General features: G+C 42.3%; 1 protein-coding gene across 3 annotated transcripts in view; it reads left to right on the forward strand.

The window, feature by feature from the left end:
- The first annotated feature begins 639 nt into the window (after positions 1 to 639).
- Positions 640 to 20,311, forward strand: part of JMJD1C (jumonji domain containing 1C) — a 171,741-nt gene continuing 152,069 nt past the window's right edge. The window contains exon 1 of one of the 3 annotated variants that reach the window (XR_007507226.1): positions 640 to 1,055. Coding sequence is in view for 2 of the 3 variants with exons in the window: in XM_049809886.1 (XP_049665843.1) it covers positions 897 to 1,055 (159 nt within the window). In the remaining variant the exon portion in view is untranslated. The remainder of the gene's footprint in view (positions 1,056 to 20,311) is intronic. The other 2 variants (XM_049809886.1, XM_049809887.1) reach the window with 2 other exon arrangements.

A 20,311-nucleotide genomic window follows, 5' to 3' on the forward strand; every position in this document is an offset into this window, starting at 1 on the left:
TCAGCATCCCGGGCTCCTGGGGCCTGGCTCCGGGAGCGTGTCCCCCTCCCCCAGCCCGGGCCCTCAGAGCGATGCCCCCTCAGCGGGAGCCGGGAGAACCGGCGTGCTTGGGCAGGGGGGCGGCCGCTTACCAGAGCGCGGGGAAATGCCCATCTCGGAGGCGGCTGTGTCTGAGGTCCCGCCGTAGGACGGGAGTTAGGAGGGGGGGTGTGTGTGTGTGTGAGGCTGCCGGTGGCCGATCGCGGCGGAGCTGCTCGCCCTGCGCCTCCCGCGGAGGGTGAGACGGGGCGGCGGCAGGTGAGGGCCGCGCTCTCCCGCCGCCGGGCTGGGCAGGGGGCGGCGGCCCGGGGCTCTCCCCCCGCCGCGGCGGGAGGCGCCCTCCGCGCACGCCCGGAGCCCGCCTCGCCGGCGGGAGAAGGCTTCTCTCCCCCCCCCGCGGGGTCCCGGGGCCGTCTCAGCTCGGGTGCCGGTGCCGCTGCGGCCGGACTCTTTGCCGAGCGGCGGCGGTGGCGGCGGCGGCGGCGGGCTCCGCTCGCCCCCCTCCCCGCGCGCGCTGCCTGGCGGAGGGAGACGGCGCGTGGTGCCGGTCTCCATGGCAGTGGGCTGCGTGGGCGGAGTGGTCGGGGCCGCAGCGCGGCGGTGAGCGCGCGAGGGAGTGAGGGAGCGCGCGCCCCCGGCCCTCCCCCGCCCCTCGGTGTTTGTGTCAGGCTGCTGGCGGCAGCGGCGGCGGCGGAGGGGCCCCGCGGCGCCGGCCCGGCCGAGGGGCGCCGACCCAGCCCGCCGCTGAAGCGAAGAGCCCCGTACCTGCTGCCCCCGCTCCGCGCCGCTCCCGCCATGGGCGGCCCGTAGTAGAGCGGGCTCGGCGGCTTGGTGCGGGTGCCTGCGCGGCGGCGGCCATGGCCATGGCGGTGGAGACGCGGCCGGAGCTGGTGGGGAAGCGGTTCCTGTGCGTCGGCGGCGGCGGCGGCGGCGAGGAGCCGCCGGAGAGCGGGCGCTGGCGGGCCGGGGTCATCCGCGCCGTCTCGCAGCGGGACTCCCGCAGCCCCGACCTGGCGGTAAGAGCCGCGCGCGTCCCGGGGCCGGGCCGGGCCGGGGGGCTGCGGCGGGGCCGAGGACGGCGGCGCGGGGCCTGCGGCGGCGGTGGCGGCGGCGGCGGCGGCGGGGGGCAAGCGGGGCGCCCCGGGCGGGCCCGGCGTGACACAGCCCTCCGCCTGGGGTGCGGCGGGTGCGGGGGGGAAGAAGCGGCGGCGGGGAGCGGCTGACGTGGAGCCCGCACCGCCGGGGGTCGGGGCCGGGGCGAGGCGCGTTTCCCCGCGGCGTGTGCGGCCGCGGTGTGGGGGGACGGGGACGGAGGCGGCGGTCCCCCTTCGTGCCCCCTCGGAAGGCGCGGCTGCGGCTCCTGGCCGTGCAGCCTCCTGCGGCTGCAGCGGCGGTAGGAGGGGGGCGAATACCTGCCCTGGCCACCGCGGGGGGCGGGGGGGGGGGGGTGGAATCGGTCTGCTCCCGGAGGAGCAGAGCTCGGGCTGGGGGCGAATGCGTCTGTTCCAGGGGACTGCAGAAACCGTCGTCATGTAGCGCTGACCGACCGGGTCTAACGTAGTGGCCGCGGTGGTGAACGTTGTTATTGAAAGAATGTCATTGTTTCCCTTCCTTTTATGTCCGCTGTCACTGTTTTCCTAAGGGGTGTAGGAATGTGCGTGGAGGTTTGCGAAGGAGCCAGGATATGCTCTGTTGTGCTCAGGCACACTCTCGCTGGGGGGGAAACGCGACCAGGATTTCCTTGTGTTAGCATGCTGAATGCATAGTCTGTAAAATGGAGTTTTATTGTGCTCCATGGACTTGGTCGTTATTTTATTTGTGAATTCCGTGGTCAAATGAGTGCTGTGTCGCTGCTGTGGTTGTCTCCTTCCATGTTTTTGTGTTATTTGGTGCTTCTGAAAGCACGTTTAAAAATACCATGACTATGTAAATGGGCATTACGTAGGCTGAAAAAAGGAATCACCGAACTGCGCTGGGCAATCCATATTGCTGCTGGTAAGGGGGAGGCATTCACAGCCGAACACGGTTTGGGGTGGAATGTTGCCCTTTTTACAAACTCATCAAGCAAACAGTTGCCTGGTTTTAGAGGTTATTGATCGCTTGGTGTGACAAGTGTCATTCACAAAATTAAGAATTCTTGTTTTCATGTGTCCCAGGCTTTAAGCTTTGTTTTAGAAACAGAATGTGACACTTGAAATGCTACTTCTTTACTATACTGTGGGTTGTGGTCCCCCCCCCCACTCTCCAGCTATAATTCAAGTAGTATGCTGTTCAAGCCCTTCTTTATGAAACGGCCTGTGTTTTCAACCTTTGGTTGTATGTGAGAATCGTCTAGAATGCTTTATTTTTAGAACCTATTTTGGATGTTATTCTTCCAGGGTAGTATTCTCTAGAATCTATATACAATTATGGAAACACTGAGTAATGTTTAAGGAGATGTTTACTAACATTTACAAGTCAGTGCCATAATTTGTAAACTCTAGGGGCAGAGCTGACATACGGAGAGAAAGGGTGCTAAAACGAAGCATTTCAGGGGTTGTATCTGTTATGTATGTTGGCTATTGTAAGTACTTGCTTCTCTTCCTAACTTTGGTATCTGGGTGTTTTTTCTCTTCAGATACTCTTTCATTGCAATTCTTGGTAAATGAAGGAAGAACTGTTCTGTTATGGCTGGTTTCTGAGGCAGGATGACTAAGGGTATGCTTATGTGTCGTAGTGGAGCGCCATTTGGATAGATCCAAACTACCTGAGAAGCAGGATGGATGTTCCAGCCTGCACTTTAGCCTGGGTGCAGTGCAGTGCTAACGTGGCTGTATTCCTTCTGGTATTCAAGCTAGCTACACAGCACTGCATTATGCTATGTAGATATATTCCTAGTCACCTAGGAGCGCTGGAAGCCTGGGAAGGTTTTGGAAATACTATCTAGGTCGAACAAGTCCCAGACTAGTATTTAACTACTGGAGCATCATTGCCCCCTCTAAGTGCAATATTTGGTTTTTGTGTTACCTGTTCTCTGTCCCCAAGGCACAAACAAGTATAAATCACAAAGGGAGCAGGTAGATGAAGAAACGATAAGGTTTCTGTTAGCAACAGGTAGTTTCTGTGGGTTAGGCTCTCCTTTTGCATTTGTAATTAACATTAACCTCTCGTTAGTTGATATTTGCCAACATGAGTATCCTCTTCCCCTGCCCCCAGTGAACGACAAGGGCATTTTTCTGTTAGTCCTGGTTCCACTGTATTGTCCTAGATGGAGTGAGTGCTGCTCTTATCATTCCATGGCTTTCGTTTTGAGGTGGCCATCCCTATGAATAGCTCCAGCCCCTTCTGCTACTTGTCAGTGGAGTGAAATGGTAATTCTTGTGGACAGTTTCATTGCTGCCCACAAGGTGCAGCATAAAAATGTTGAAATTGACTTTTTGTCAATTTTGTGCCTTCTGAGCAGGATGGACGTTGCAGAAATATGGAAGATGCCCTCAGCCGCAGGAAGGGAGGAGGGCAGCAGTGGGCATTTTCAAGATGCTTTGCAACCAACTGGAACTGAGTTACCTTTAATCCTGACTTCGAAAGGAAGTATAATTTACATTGGCTTTGTGTCTTTTCTTCCTTAATAAGTGTGAGCCCCCAGTCAGTTTCAGCCAGTTTAAGAGCAGGGAGAGGTCTGAGAAAGACTACCTTCCCCCAGTCTGTGAAAGCTGACATCTGAGGGGATCATAAAGGTAAGGAGGTCATGGCATTTTGTGCACTCCTCCTGGAAGTGAAGAAGTGGTCTGCAGCTGGCCAACCAGCATGCACCAAGCTTCAAACCAGCTACAGCATATGCTGCCTCTTGCTTAGCATCGTACCACAGGTAGGTAGGTGATGGGGGATGGAGCACGGTATGTGAAGGTGGGTTTAAGGGCATGAGAAAGAGCTGAGTGTTAACAAAAGCATGAGAGCAAGTGTGAGTGTTTAGATATGGGAATATATGGACAACTGAAGAGTTTTATGAGGTGATGGATCTTAGGGAGGCATGGGCAAGCTTAGAGGCAACTGACGTAATTAATGTTAAGTGGCCACAGGGCTTGTAGGAGCAAATCCACAGGAAATGGATCTTCATTAGTTCTGCTGTAAACAGAACTACTCATTAAATCAGGAACTCCAGACCTGAAGGCTGGACTGACTAGCTGCTTTCCGCTGGTGAGCAGGCAAATGAAGACTCCAGTTTTCATATGCTGCTAAGTTTGTTTCATGGTTGTATTTTCATAACTAAGTTAATGAATATTTTCATAGTTGAAATTATTGTCCTGGTAAGAAAATGTAGAAAGAACTCGGTTATCCAGTATCTTCTTCCTGATAGGTCTCTCCTCCTCCATGGAAGTATGTTAAATGACTCTTTCCTTATATTTTTCATGATTGCAACATAACTGATATATACTCTGTGTTTTTTCCTAAAATGCGTTTCTTTGTTTAAAAAAAAAATAAGAAAAAAAATGAACAGTATCAAAGTATCTTTTCTCCCACTGTTTTGTGGAAATGTTGCTTTCCTCAGCTTTCCTATTAATTTGCCACTAGTGGGGAATAAGGTGAGAACAGCTGGCACAGGTTGCAAGTGCTGCTGGTCTTCTGGAAGATGAATGCTCTTGCCGTTACATGCAGATCCTTCTTGCCAGGATTTGGAACCCATGCCTTGTTCTTAGTCATGCTGTAATGTTTACAGATGTTTAAAAACACCTATGATACAGGTACAATGTGTACAATGTCTGAAATTTAATCCAGGAGTTTTCTTGATGATTTTCATGGTCTGAGTCACAACTTAATGGTTAGACCTCTTGATCTTTCATTCTTGAACATACCTGTTGCATGGAAAGCATTTATTTAAAAATACAAGCAAAAAAAAGTTTCATGTACATACATTTATTTGTGTGTGTATATGTGTGTATTTGTTTCATGAGCCATTGAGAGAGTTCATAACAATTTTTCCGCTTAAGTAACAGCGGGTGTTATTGGAGGAAGCTGGGAACTCTGATTTTCCTTACTGTTAACTGCCTGGAAAAGTCTGTGTGCTGCTCTGATTGCAGTGATAACTCTGGGCAAATAAAGAAATGGCCAGGAGGAAAGAGGTGCTGTCAATGCCATATGATCTCCCTGGTCTTTGCTGTCCCATAAGCATTGCTTTCTGGGCCACAGGTTGCAAAATGTTTGTTTAATGACTACTGACAAGATTTGACATGGTGATGGCAGAGGTGTTTTCCTATATCGTGCTTAAAAAGTGGTTATTTAGAGGAGTAAATTTTTTAAAATGTAAATAAAATTATTATTTCAATTACCAGAAGTGCTTCAGAGTTCTATGACTCTTCATGGTCCTGCAGCTGTATATTGAATATAGTCATATATTCAGCTGCATATTTTCTCCCCATGAAGGAGAAAATGGAAATAAACTTTTATACATATAATGTGCAACCTTTAGTAAAAAGTATAGCTATAGGTTGCAGAGATTTGGTAAGTACATATTTATTGATGTGTGAATTTTGCTGCCATGACATCCATGGATTGGAAGACAAAAATCAAGAATTGAGTACTTTGGTAGTCTTCAATGTCTTATGATAAGCAGGTGTAACATTTAGTAATTGTGCATAGGGAAATACATTGTGGCAATAAATCACCTTCATGAAAACCTAAATATTAGTGGATAGCTTGAAGCAGTGTTTGATTTTTATTTACAGTAAAATTAGTAAGGTGTAGTGGAGGAAACAATACATTAATAGTTTTCGTAAATTGTGACGATTTTTAGTATCTCATCTTTGGTAATTTACAAACAAAGAATTGTTAAAAATTTGGTATATCTGGTAAAACCATTTAAAGAGAACAGTGGCAGACTTTGTGTGTCTGTTTTAACTGAATTTGCCCTCACTTAACACTAAAATGGAAGTTCACAAAATGTAATGGAAACTTTATCAGTACTGTATTACAGATAACATGAAAATAATAAGAAATAATTTGATAATTTGAAAAGAAAAGAAGATGTTTCAGAGAAGTACTCGTTATGCTGATAGTTTCTCACTAAAAGATGAAGTTAAATTTGCATTCACTGTGTGTGGAGCTGCTCTTACCCATTCTTTTTATGACCTGTAACTGTCTTATCTTCCTGCTTCTGCATTCCCAAACTTTCTGAATGCAATATGGCTTTGTCATGCAGGCACCGAATTGCGCTTCTGTAGGTTACATTTGTTTTCTGCCATATATATTGATTTTTAGTGCAATGTTTTGCATGTTGGCCTCTGTTTTCCTTTCACTAAGCTAGCATATAAGGAAAAACTGAATGTATTAATTTTGTTGAACGTATTTGAGCTAATCTGTTTAAAAATTAAATAGCTTTTTTCATTCCTTATTTTAGACATAGACGCTCTGCAGCTTTGACTTGTTAACCTTGAAATAAACTGGAAGATGCAGAAAAATCTTAAGTAAAATTAGTGTGTAAAGTAAATAAAGAAATATGCTTCAAACTAGTTGTGCATAGCTTGTTGGTAGTTAATGGAAATTAAAAATACTATGTGTTTCTGTACTAGCATCTGGGTTAAAGATGAAGAGCAAGTTGTTGGTGAGGAGCCTGTCACGTTATTTATTCCAGCTATTGGAGATGATGTGAAAAACATGACAGAGTTTATCACATCACTGCAGCTTCTGGATCCAGACAAGGAATGTTGTCGTAGGATGCATTTTGTGTGTGTTTTGAAGTTGTTTTGAAAGGAGTGGGAAAAGCTTGAAATGCAACAGGGATTTAGATGATTTTCAGTTGTTTCTACTGTTCTGTATCAGTATTGAAGCCAAGAAGAGTCTTGTAAGTTTTGGTGGGTATCAGTTGGCCAATCTTTTCTTGGCTCAGCAGTAAAGAAAACTTCCTATTTCCTTTCTGTGTTTCTGATAAGATTGAGCTTGTCATCCTGTGTCTGTGAATGTCATCTCATCTGTCTTCCAGAGTTAGTTGAGTTAGTGTTCAGGAAGGAGTATCTCTTTCATAGTAATTTGACGAAAAGATCAAACACAGGAGTGTTCGTATGAAACTGACTGCAAGGATTTAGGGCTTTATACTTTGGCCTTTCCTCCTCTTTGCTTTTGTACTAATAGAAACCTGAATGATGTAGATGAACAAGTAAATACGCTTACACTGATGAATTTTGAGGAATGTTTATTTGAATGTCAAGATTGCAAACAGAATATAGGTGTCCCAAACTAGGGATTAATGAGTTTATTAATTTGCTGCATAGTTGCAAAGTATGCAGCAGTGAATGAAATGTGGAAAAAGGAAGGTTTGATCCTATATTTAAATCTTTCAGGAGGCTTTAAGAAAGATATATCAGGTATTTTCTTAATCAAAAGAAGTCCACTTTTGCCTTTTATATGCCGTGCATACAAACAATGTATTATTCCACATTTGCATTACATACGTTTTTCTTTTTCCAGAACTTTGTGTGAATCTTTGGAGGTGTCTCCACAAAACAGTGCATAGCCGTTGTAAAGAGTTTTAAAGAATGAGTGGTCATTTTGTAAGAAGCCATTCTTTCTGTGCACATATCAAAATCTCAAAACCTGCTTAAGAACAGCAGAACTGTCCTTTAGTGTCAAACTGAGGAAAATTTAAAAGTGGTACTTTTAAAATTTGGCCAAAAATAAGCTCAGCCTTCTTCTGATCCTACTAACAGTGAATTGTAGAGATGGTTAGTTCCATTGGTAATCTTCAATCTCTGCTGGAATCAGGCTTGACCTTCCCTTTCAGTAGGACTCAGTAAGCTGCTTCTGCTGGAGGAAAGTAAGCATTAATCATCTGAGAAATTTACCTGAAGTTGACAACAAGGTGGTAGTCTTGGAAGAGACACAGCTGTGATGTGCTGTTACTGCCCACTTTTGTGCTTTGGGTGCTGATGTTTGGTGTTGCTGTGGGGATGGTTTCCCTCCTAGCCCTACTAGGTAGGGACTGAGGCCTGCTCTGCTTGTAATCAACCAGCTTGTTCTTCGAAGCTGGTGGAGAATTCTAAGCTAAACTAATGCCATGTTGCTTCATTGTATTGACTCATCCAGCAAGTTACTGCTGTTAGTTGATGTTATTCCCATGTACCACTAACTTTCATGTTATAAGATAGAATGAGAGCAGGGGAACCAGAAGAACTGGGGATTTTGCTGTGTATTGCTTTCTAGTAATTTTCTTCAAAATATTATTATTTTACGTTAAACAGCTGTTACTACTTTTCAGAATTGAGTGGAGCATCTTAATCTGCTCATGAGGAAGTTGCCTCTGTGTACACAGAAACTGGTCTTCAGCTAATTCCTGTACTCTGTTCAGAGCTTCATGGGCACAAACGATGCAGGGTAAGCCCATGGCAACATTTGTAGAAGTTTTGGAGACTGTGGTTCCACAGACATTTCTCTTGGTGGCACTGCTGGCTTAATTTTTTTAACCCTGATCAGTTTCCTGATCCATTCACCATATGGCACTTCAAGCAGTTGTACTGAGGCTGAGGAGGTGGTATGGGATCTATCAGAGGCAAATGGCTGAGGGTAGGAGCAGCTTAAGCTGGCGCGGTTTCCAGGATAAATGTCTCTGGACCATGGCCTGAATGAAGTAGTTGAAAACTAGCTTAAATATCTTTGAGAGTTGCAGTCACTGTAACTTGTAAATGTGTCCAACCTGCTCAGCTGTAATGCAGGGATTTTGTATTGCAGTTGAATTAATGATATTTATTCACTCAGTATGAATAATTTATTCTTTCACTTGAATAAGGAAATACGTGTTCAAAATAACCAGTAACATCATCATTTGATGTCTGTTGATGCTATACTTACTTGCAAAGGCAAGTTTTAGAAGAACGGATGTGAAATCAAATGCTTTGAGGGAAACTTAAGCGTCTATATGTTAAAATGCGTAGACCTCTGCCTCAGTAAAATATTGCATATAATGTTTCTGCATAAATTTGATCTTTTTGAGTGTTCTGATCAGCACTGTAATTAATGTAGATGTTGAAATGATTGCAGTTAGTCTTCACTGCGAGTAACTTACCGCTTTGTGTGACAACTTAAGTAGACGCTGCTGACTTAGTTGGTAGGTTGACGCACCAGGGTTTTACCTTTTTGCTGAGAGAGCAGTGCTCTTTAATAAAATGATGATTTAAAATCTGGAGTATGATTGCTCTGTGAAAGAGAGAGCATTTGCTGAGTCATTGCCAGGTGGCACAAGTCAAATCTCTTTAGTCCTGCATGTCTGGTGAGGAGGGACTGGAAAGCTGTATTTTAGAGGAATGTTGGCAAAGATGGTTTGTTTTGAAACAGTCCTCCAGCTTATTTCCTTATTTTTTACTCTTCTTGGCTTCTCTTCTTTCCTGAAACAGAGAGTGTAAATTACTACCTTTCAAAAACAAACAGAACAACCCAAAAGCCAATATCAAACAAAGAAACTTGTTGGGGTAATGATAGGAAATATGTGATTTAAACTGTTCTGTTAGTATAGAAAATCTTGGAGGAAGAGTAACAGGAAATTAGTAGTGAAGTCTTAGGCTGGAGTTTGTTATTAATCTGTAGATTTTCTTGCATCCTAATTCTTCCTAAAGCAAAACTCAAAGATTTCAGTTTTGAAGCCTTGGTCATCATCAAAGGCAGGAGCAAATACATGCAAGCAAGGCATGGTAGGAGCAGTTTTTAGTGGAGAGGTTAATGACTTCTGGTCTATAGACCTGCAGTGATATTTAAAGAATTGGGAACTAACAGTGGTCTAGGGCCAACATTTCAAGTCAAAAATACAGAAGGTGTTGTAGTTGAAGACCGAATGTGAATGAGGTACTGTGGACTGTTGTTGTGACACTTAACCTATCATACCTCTACAATTCTAGCACATAGCTGCACTTCCCCAGCGTTTCCTTAGGGTGATTTGGAGCTCGGGGACTTGATTCAGCAGAGGTCTTTGGGTTTTGTAGCCCTTGCTGTGTTTTTCCTAAATGAATTTGCAAGAGACCTTTTTGAATCCCTGCCAACTTTTCAATGTCTGGTGACAAAGAAGGGTCAGGCTTTAACTGCCCGTTAAATCCTGTACTCAGGATTGCTTGCTGTTGTTTCAGACATGCTTTGGTTCCTACATTGTGAGGTACAAGTCAACGGTCACCCCTTGTTTGCCATTTGCATGTTACTCATGATTTTATTAGCTCTGCTGTACTACTTCATATTCTTCTCTCAAAGCATATAAATGTGGCAATTTTCCTTCACTGTTTCTTAACCAGAGAGACACGGAGGTATCTGTTCTGTCTGTCAGTCCCTACCAACCCTGTCCAAGTAGATGTCTGAACCAGATTATTCCACAGTATGCAGTTTGTTTGCATATCTTAAGCAGCTATCTACACCAAAATGCGTATCTTCACATTTTTTTCCTTTCTGCAGGTTGTTCTGAATAGATTTAATACTGTCAAGTTGAGTTTAATTTTTTTTTTTCAGGAAATAAAGTAACATTTTAAATGCATTTTAAATTGTAAAAATGTATTTCTCCACTGGAGTATATTGATGATTTTTTTTTTTTTTTCCAATTACGGTAACCAAATTGTCTATTGCAGATCCATTTATATTTAGCATACCCAGGTCAAACCTTGGTGGTCATCTATTTAATAATGGTTAATCAGTGAGTAAAGCTTAAAAAAAAAAAAAAAAAAAAAAAAAGACGGGCGTGGTAATTAAATACTTCTGGCTTGCTAACTATTAATCCAGGTGGGCTGTCCTAAATATACTTGATATTGTTCTGTATACTGTCATATTTTAATGTTTGTGTATAGGTCATAACATGACGTGAATTTTTTAGACAATGTCATGACCACTTGTTAATTTCATGGGTGTCTTTTCTGTATAATGGGGTACTTTCCTCCTTCTGCATGGTCTTTTAAAAGAGATAATAAATTTTGACTCCTTGAAAGACATTTCAGTATCTTTGTATAAATAGAAAATGTTTCAAATGCATTGTTACTTTGTACCATATTATTCCTTTAGAAATTTGTAGTCTAGATTAATCTGTTCCTTTTATTACCTATAGCTTTTTACAAAATTTCAATTTAGCCAGGCCTAAGACTACAAAAAATATAAAATGAAAAATCTCGTTTAATAAATTATTCATTAACTAGCTTACTCTCTAATTCCATCAGATGGTTTCTTTTGAAACTGAATGTAGTACTTTCATAAAGTATTGTAAAGATATATATTTTTTTTAATTTTAAAATGGAAAGACTTGGCTTTCTGTTGACACTTGGAAAAATGACTTGCTCGCACTACTTAATTCTTTTTGAGTTCTGTAATAATGTCTTGTCCAGATAAAGCAATATGTGTGTGGACACTTCATCATATTTTTTCCTCTGTCAAAATTTTTTTTTACATTGAATGGATTTTCTGTTATCTAATTTTGATTTTTTTTAAAAAAAAAATATTTAGCTTTCAGATGCTTTTTGGGCATGGCTTATGTTTCAGTAACATGGCAAAGTTGATCACTGCTCACTGACTGGTTTCAAATGTGGTAAGTAGAACACAACTTAAGTCTTAAGGTTGCCCATAAGTAACTTTTCTGCTAAAATAATGAGCAATAAAGAGCGAAGTAATGGCAGAACTTACTAGGGCTCTTCAGTTGGTACCTTTGAGATGGATGAAGCCTGTATCTCCAGGGGGTTCTTAGGTTCGTTGGCTGAGGTAAAAGGACAGCATTCTATGCACTTCTATGTGTTTTTTTTTTCTAAGATGTGTTTTATGTTATGGTAGTCTACCCATTTCCAGATACCTGCAACTTGGGAGTTCAGGAGTGTTTACTGGTAGATTTTTAAGAGTTTAGTGCTTCAGTGGAAATGAGCAATTGGTTCTATGTCTGTGTTGTTCCTTTCTTACAGAAGTCTGGTTTTGGTCTGGGGTTTAGCATGCCTATGCTTTAAGAAGTATGTCTTCAGTTGAGAAGAGGACAATGTAAGGACATGTAGAATGGCCCTTAGGGATCTTAGGACTGAGTTGGCCAGTATTTGGAGGGGGTGAAAGAGTGGAAAAGACCCCCCCCTCTCCACCCCCCCCCCCCCCCCAAAAAAAACAACAACCCTGAAACAACCCCAAACCCAACAACCCACCCTCTTGATCAGTTCTTGAGCTTTCTTTGATCAGTGCCGCTTATGGAAAGACTGGGCAGGCACATACTGGAACTAGAGTGTATGGGTCAATCAGCAGAGGAGGCAAGAGAGCACCATGATGGTTCAGATGTAGAAACTCATACATAGTTTGAAGTAAATTGACAAAAAGAAGGCTCCTTCTGTCTGCACAAAAGCCAGCATCCCTTCCTGTGAGGCTTCTGGCTCCTGAAGCAGTGGGTCCATTCTCTAACAGAAGGAAGTACTAAGAAATCTGTAAAGAAAAAAAAAAATTAAATGTTGAAGTTCAATACCTGCTTTCACAGTTTTAGTCAAAGCTAATGGTTCCTTAAACTCAGAAAAACAAAATCTCAAAAAGCATTGATTATTTAAAGTCAGAGAGCAGAGATGAAACTGGTATTGCTCTTTCATTAATCATAGCTCGGGCATGTGCAGATTTTGTTCCTAAGGCTGTTAGTTTGGCATTTCTCAGGGCAGAACTGAGCTTTTTTGTGGCTCTTCTTAATTGCTTTGTTTATTCCTCTTCCCAGGACTTACTTGCATATACTTATTTGTCAGATTTTCAGTATAAGGGAAATTCATTTGTAATGTAGCAGGCATGTGCTGCTCTTCCATGGGACTGCATGTACAGGATGGAGAGCCTGAACTCAAGCTTAATTTATAGCAAGGTAGCTGGGATAGATAACTATAGGCTGACAGCCTAAGTACCATGGAGAATAACGCAGCGGCATAATTGTGGGAGCTGGAAAGTTAGGTCTTACAAACTGCTTCCCTAATACATACTGTGGTGGAAGATGATGTGTGATACTGTGGTAGGTTTGGACTACCTGTGGATCACAGAAAAGTGGTTCTGAGGGTGTCTGTGCTAATGCAGTCAAGTTGTCTCTGAATTTGTGCTGCTTGGTTGGCTGTCCTTTCAGCTGATTTTTAACCAAGGCTGCTGTTGAATTCTGTTAGTTATGAGAGCTCAAAGAGGCAGGTAGCCTTGATGGGGATTAGTTTATCAGATGTCTAGTAAAGTGCAAACTCTGACTGCAGCTTTATCCACCCTCAGGCTATTCATACTTTACAGTGTGATCTTATTGTCTGAACCAGTGGAACTACAGAAATAACCTCTTCCTTCAGTGTGGAGAGCTTTTTTTTCTTTCCTTCAGAGCTTAGGAGACAATGGTGTCTAACTTAAATATGGGATTGTGTCACTGAAAGCTACTTTTAATTAATACCAGCGGCTTTCTTCACTGCATCAGTGTTGACTTCGCCTACATCCTGTACCTTTCTTTATTGGGCCTGTCAGCTGAGCAGTGGCAGCACAAGGTTTGGAACTGCAGGCGTGCTGATTAGGCAGGCAGCCCGCTCACCATCAGTGAAGTGTATGGCTTGTTTTGCAAGCCTCTCATAAGAAATTCACGTGTGGACAGAAACTTCCAGATCTTCTGAAATTTGGCAGTAGCTTAAAGTTAATAGGGAAGTTTTGACTGGAAAACATGCTTGAAAAAAATAATGTAGAAACAGTAGTAGAAAGTAATAAAAACAATTGTGTGGTATTAAGATATTGTCTACTAGTATTGGCATTTATGCTGATAAAAACTAGAGGTCTTTCATAAGAAAATTAATATATCTACTTTGCTACAGAACTTGAAAATTTATGTTGTAATACTAGCACTGTGGAGTATGTGGGACTTCATCTCTGCTATGTTTTGTTGGTATTGTTGGTTGGGAGAAGAGAGCTAGGGTTGTGGGTTCTGTGGTGTACAGCGTTTGTAGTAGTAGTGAAGGCTGTTATGGTGACCAGTAATGACGGACTGGGGGCGGGATATGCTGTAAAGTTGTGCTTTGAAGTATTTTTCTCTATTGGTTGCTTCTGTATAGTCCTTTTTAACTGTTTCCCAACACTTTCTTACATTATTTAAAATGGAAAATACTTGCTCGGATACTCTAATGAAAGATTTTACTAACAATCTGGAAGAAAATTAAGTCCTGTTTTAGCAGGGTCATGCCATATGGGTTAACAGTTTGAAGGGTGGTTAGCCTGTGACATTGGGTCAAACTTGCAGTGGTTTATAACTTGAAGTATGTGTGCATTATAGGAAATGCAAACCTGGGGAAAAAGATACAACAAAAATTTTTCTACAGGTTGTAATGTATAAAAATAAATTACAGAGAAATCTTTAAACATTGTCACAGAGCAGTTAATATCATGACCCTACCAACTAAAAAGCATTGTGGAGATGCTTTGAAATAAGTGCTGTAAAATAACATTCCCATGCACTTTACTGCTTTCTGCGTTTTTTCTTACCTTCTAATGTTGGAAATAATAAACTGCCAAGGTAGCCAGCCTAAGAAAATTGGCAATGCTAGGGCTATGTAGGGAGAAGATGGCTTACTGTCATGTAAGTATAAATAGGAGAAGATGAGACTGCATTCTTCCTGGATGCATGAGTCAAAATTATTGACACTGCTTTTGATCTTCTCCCATCCTGTGCAAAATGCTCCATCTGATGTTGTCCTAGTCCTGTTTAGCGTTTCCTGTTCTCTACTTACCCCACTGATGAGCTATATTTTAATTTCTCCTTAGATCTCTTTATTGCATCTTTCTATGGTCAGAGTACTTCAGGCTTCTCATAAACACCTTGTCCTGTCCTCACAGTTGGAAGACTTCCAGTAAACCTCCCTTCTCTCGGGTAATAAGATATTGTTAGCTAACTAATAACTTCCATTTTTAATGTGAAGCTCAAACCTACTGAAACTGTTGATTGCTCGTCTTAAAAAAGACATCGAGGGTGCTTTTGTTAGCAGCAGATGGTTACACAGGTCTGTTGGTTGTTTGGTTCTGTAGGTAATGGAGCAAAGATTTAGTAGGGGTATGTTTTTGCTGAAGGTGATCTGAAAGATTGGGGGAGTTAACTTTAACAATGGATTTGTGGGTATGTGGTTTTGTTTGTTTGAAGGTAGGACTGAGATGTTCTAGGGTAAATAGACTGTGAATTGCATGATAAACTTCTGCCAAGTCTCGGTGGAATTGCTGAGATTACTGTTTCTGTGTCCATGCAACTCTGTTTACTTTGTAGGACACTCTTTGACCAAGACTTCACTGTGGTAGGCGCTGTGCAAACACAGAGCTAAAATTGTCTGTGCCTCAGAGTTTATGAAATCCGGAAGGACAAGGAGCTGAAATGAGGTTATAATGATGTGTTTGTGTACAGCAGCCTAATGTTTGGGAAATCTTGTGACAGAGGAAAGGTAGGAGAGGTTTTTGAGGCACCTAACAAAGTAGCTCTACTGGTGTTTCTTGGTTATATCTGTCAAACGTGAAGGATAGGCAGGGATAAAACTCAAAGGTGGCAGGCTGAAACTGTTTCTCCCCTTCCCGCTCCCCTTCCCGCTCCCCTTCCCGCTCCCCTTCCCGCTCCCCTTCCCGCTCCCCTTCCCGCTCCCCTTCCCGCTCCCCTTCCCGCTCCCCTTCCCGCTCCCCTTCCCGCTCCCCTTCCCGCTCCCCTTCCCGCTCCCCTTCCCGCTCCCCTTCCCGCTCCCCTTCCCGCTCCCCTTCCCGCTCCCCTTCCCGCTCCCCTTCCCGCTCCCCTTCCCACTCCCCTTCCCACTCCCCTTCCCACTCCCCTTCCCACTCCCCTTCCCAGCAGTGACAGAGCTTTTGATTAAGTATGGATCAGAAGTAGGACTTGGCATTTTGTAGCTGAGTCTGAAGACTTCGAAACCAAACCCCAATAAATTATGTTGATAGAGAAGGGAGACAAAATGATGTAGAAAAGACAGATGCTGTCATGGTGATGTAGTAGAACAATTGTTGTGTAGCAGCATTGTGGGTGGTTGTGTGTGGAGCAGAGTTCTGTGTAGTCCAAAAGAAAAAAATGTTGTAATAAGTGAGGTAAGAACCTAGGTAAGACTTAAATATAAGTCTGAGGGTAAGGACCTTGGAGGAGTTGATAGAAACAGTATTGGGATGAACACTGAAAAGTCCATCTTAGTCACATTGTGCTTGAGGGTGCAAACTATGCAAGTTAATGTCAGTGAGTGGATTTAAATAGTTTTTGTGACCCTAACCATAGGGTTGTACTAAGTAGTCTGATTCAGCTTCTATTTTAAGTATATTCTGGATTATCTCCCCCCCCACCCCCCCGCAAGCACAGAGAATGTATTTTTCATTTTTATCACATATCTTCTGTTTCTGTGGTATAAGCTTGGGAAATAATTTTTGAAATTGATTACATTAGTGACTTTTGAACTGTGTGCAGACCATTTGTGGTCTAGGAAACTAAGTGGTAAGTGGATTCAGAGTGCCTTTATAGTATTTCTAGTGAAAGTTTTAAGTGAATACTAATCTCGGAAAGTTTGAATGCTAACAATAGCTTTTTAGTCCTGAAGCCTTTGGAATCGCTTTATTTGAATGTTTTCCTGATGATTTAGTAGGCCCATAGTCATTGACATCTTGATGACAAGGGTTGGTGGCAACTTGAGTTGCCAGCAGGCTTTTTCATATATCACTTGTGATGCGAGTTGTGTTTTATGTTATAGATGTGGCAAAAACCTCTTGGTTTTCACTTTATTGTAGAGGTTTGAATAATTGGGAGTGACAGAGGAGTTGAGTAATAATCAAATTAACCTGGATTGCCTAAACATATAATAGCTGAGATCCTTTTTCCGTGAGGAACTGACTAATTTGTCAAGATGTCAAACTGGCCACAAGCCAAGCTAATCAATTCTGTGGGTTGAATCAAGAAAGATAGAAGAAATGCTCCATATGTTCTGATTTGTATTCTTTCAGTTTTGCCTAACAAAATTTTAGGTGTTAAGTAGGGTTTGTGACACCTTCTTGTTTTAACATCTCCAACCTGTGAAAGTGGTAAAACATGATGAAATCTGGACCATGCTATCATTAAATGCCCTAATGATTTAGTTCTTAATTCTTCCACAGGAGGACAACCTTTCAGAGTTGCCAGGGGAGGCAAAAGCACTGGTGTGCTTGCAGTCCTCTGAGGTTTTACGCCTCTTGAATTGAGAGGGAATAATCATCTTAATTTGATAGATTTGGAGCTGCTATGAATATTTTATATTGACCAAGTTATTGGAACGCTTAACTGTGTGAACATATTGGTTTAGTTTAATGGGGAAGAGGAGGTGGAGGTGTCAGGGGAAAATAGGCAGGAACAGAAAGAATTTTGTGTCTTGGCAGAGAATTTGAGTGCTGTTAAGCCAGTGACTCTGTCATCCCTTGGTTTTTTTTCCTTTGCTTTTTTTGGCTTCTTTGTTTTTAATTAAGCCTATAGGACTGGTGTTGTTCAGAAGCACCAAAGCTGGATATGTAAAAGATTTTTTTAATTTTCCTCCACGTTTTTAACTCCCACTCATAAGAGTGGGTTGTAATAATTCAAGGATTCAGACTGAGATGTAGGAGTCGAAAATGGGTGTACCTGAAAAAAATCAAGATAGCCTTAGGTATCATCATGAGATGTTAAAATAGACTTTCTCTAGACTTACTTCTCAATCTTTCAGTCTTCTCTGTGCTTAAATAAAAATAGGAAATCAGTTTTGTCACAGGTTCCTAAAAATATCATGTAAAGTGTCAAAATCAGTAAACAAGGTAGACCCTCTAGGTGATGAAGGGTACTAATGACTGTTATCAAAGGGTTTTGTCAAAGAGCAAGATCAGAGGAATTGGATGTACAAATAGGTTCTGTTGGAGCATCTGGGTCCCTGGAGGCGGATGTGCTGAACCATGAGTGGGAGCAAAAGCTAGTTTTGTAACTACATCCAAATTCTGCTCTTCAATTCACTGCTCAGAGAATTGGTGAAATTTTTCTGCCTTATCCTACTATGATGGGAGGGAATCTGCCTTTGTAAGGAAAAACCTTTATGAGCTGGATTGATGGCAGCTTTTGTACCCTCTGTTTATGGTGTGTGTATATGAAGTAGGGTGTTAATTAAAAGGGCAACTGAGAAGGGATGTTGTCTAGATTTGACAAGCATGTGAAGAAAAAAATGGGAGCCCTTGAAAGATGGACATTATTGTGTGACTGTATTAGAGTGTAGGCAAACCAAGTTTCAAAGGTAGAGAAACTATTATTAAATGTTTTGGTTTAGGTGTGTGTGTGGGAAAACTAGACAAGCTTTTTGTCATCCAAGTCTTTGTCTTTGAAATGGAAGCAATGGGGATGAGGGGGTGGGAAGAGGGAGTGAAAGAAGTGCTAAAATAAGTTTATTTTCCAGGGAAAGAAAAATAATGTAGTTTGATGTTTGGAACATGAAGAGGAGAATGGAGGGGAGTAAAATTACTGGGTTTATGGCACTTTATATCTACTGAGTTCATGGTTTGTTTCCAGGCTCATTTTTGGGAATATGTTTTGTAGGTTTCCCTTGTGGATCAGGGCAGAGAGCACAGAGACGATTATTTTCTGAGTAATGTCCTGCTCTGGCAGCTGGATATTTCTGTCCTTTGTAAATGTCTCTTTAATGAGCTCCACTATTACAGTGACCACTGAGCTTCCATTAGGGATGTAGTGCATTGGACGAGGAATGTTACATTCTGGAAAGTGCAGGTGCAAGATCCCAGGATTTTCATGTCTGTGTTGCAGAATGTGTTTACTGTGGTGGCATTAGATGTGCTGGCAAGTCATTGTCTGGCGCTAATGTAGCTGCTAAGTGTTGGGACAGGAGCCAGCTTAGTATTTTGTGCAAAATAGAACCCTCTAAAACAAAAGCAAAAATGTAAACTGGTTTATGATCTTTTGTGCTAAGCAGTAATCCGTTTATTCACCATCAGTCCTGCTCACAATTTAACCAGTTGTCATGCATTGACTGAGAATTTTGACGAACCATAGGTTGCAGTAACTTGTGGGTTTGAATGTTTAGGTGCTGCTTGTATTTGTGCTCACGGATCATGCTGTCCAACTCCTTTCTAGTGTCTTCTTAGCTGGTCTTTGCCTACCTTTCTTCCAGGGCTGGCTGGTTTTGCTAATGTGGTACTCTAGGCTAATAAATCTGTTGCCAGTTAAGTACCAAAACTCTTGAGTTTACTTAAGCAAATGAACTGCTGCACTGCAAATGCAGGGCAGCTGCAGATCCTGTGTAATTCGCACTTTCTGGTATATTCTGTTCTGGTTTATTGATGAAACTAATCATAAAAAGGAAAATCTAGGTTTCTTATGTTAGAAATGTCTATTTACTTGTCAGTGCAGTATATAGTACAGTGAAATTCTGAGCCATAGTTAGTGTTCAGCACTGCTGGCAATAGAAGTAATCCATTTAGATGATCTAGTAATAATGATCTCTTGAATAATTGAGGCTATGAAGCTTTATTGTAGGTTGTCTTGCTGGGTTTTCAAAATACATTTAATGCAAGCATATTTTCCAGAAAAGGCATTTAGGGTTGATTTGAAGGTTCAGAGTAGTGAATCCATCTTCCTTTGTTAGTGATTAAACATTGTTGTTAAAATAGCATTGTATTTTCTATTGAGAAGCATGACAGGGTGAATTTCAAGTCCTGTGATTCCCCTCTCACTGCTCTGCTACCAAGTCTCTGTCTAATGTTATTGTGAGTCTCACTTTTAGTACTTGAGCAAAAGCTGCGTGATTTACAGATTGAAAAGTCTATGAGATCTTGGAATCCTCCAGTGCTGTCTAGAGGCAGGCTTTCAATACAAAAGAGATGTAGCTGAATTTTAAAGTGAATAACTTCTGTTAAATTACAGAGCTTTTTGAAAGAAACAAAGCATCAATGATCATTGCTAATGCTTGGCTTGGTTTTCAAAGTCAACTGTGCTTAGTGCAGCTGAGAACTAATGGAACAGATTTGCAGCCTGTTAGAAAGAAACTCAGTTCTTCAGTTCGTCTGGCACTGTCTTCCCCAAACTGGAGCTCAGACTGGGGCAAAACATTTTTAGGAAAATTGAATGTATATGTTTGCTGTGAGAATTCCTCTGTATCAACTGTATAGCTCGTGATCAGTGCTGTTCATGATCGTAAACCATTTATCCGCTCCCAACAATAAATTTTTCCTGTTTGTCTTTTTGCATAATGATCTCCTGTATTCTAAATATAACCTTTCTTGTGTTTGGATGCATGACTGCACTTCTCCACTGTGGGTGTGTTAAAATTTTGAGAAACAGTGCCTGCATGTGAGGGCCAAACATCAAATT

The sequence above is a fragment of the Accipiter gentilis genome, chromosome 9, assembly GCF_929443795.1.
Source record: "Accipiter gentilis chromosome 9, bAccGen1.1, whole genome shotgun sequence".
In the NCBI taxonomy this organism is placed as follows: Eukaryota; Metazoa; Chordata; class Aves; order Accipitriformes; family Accipitridae; genus Astur; species Astur gentilis.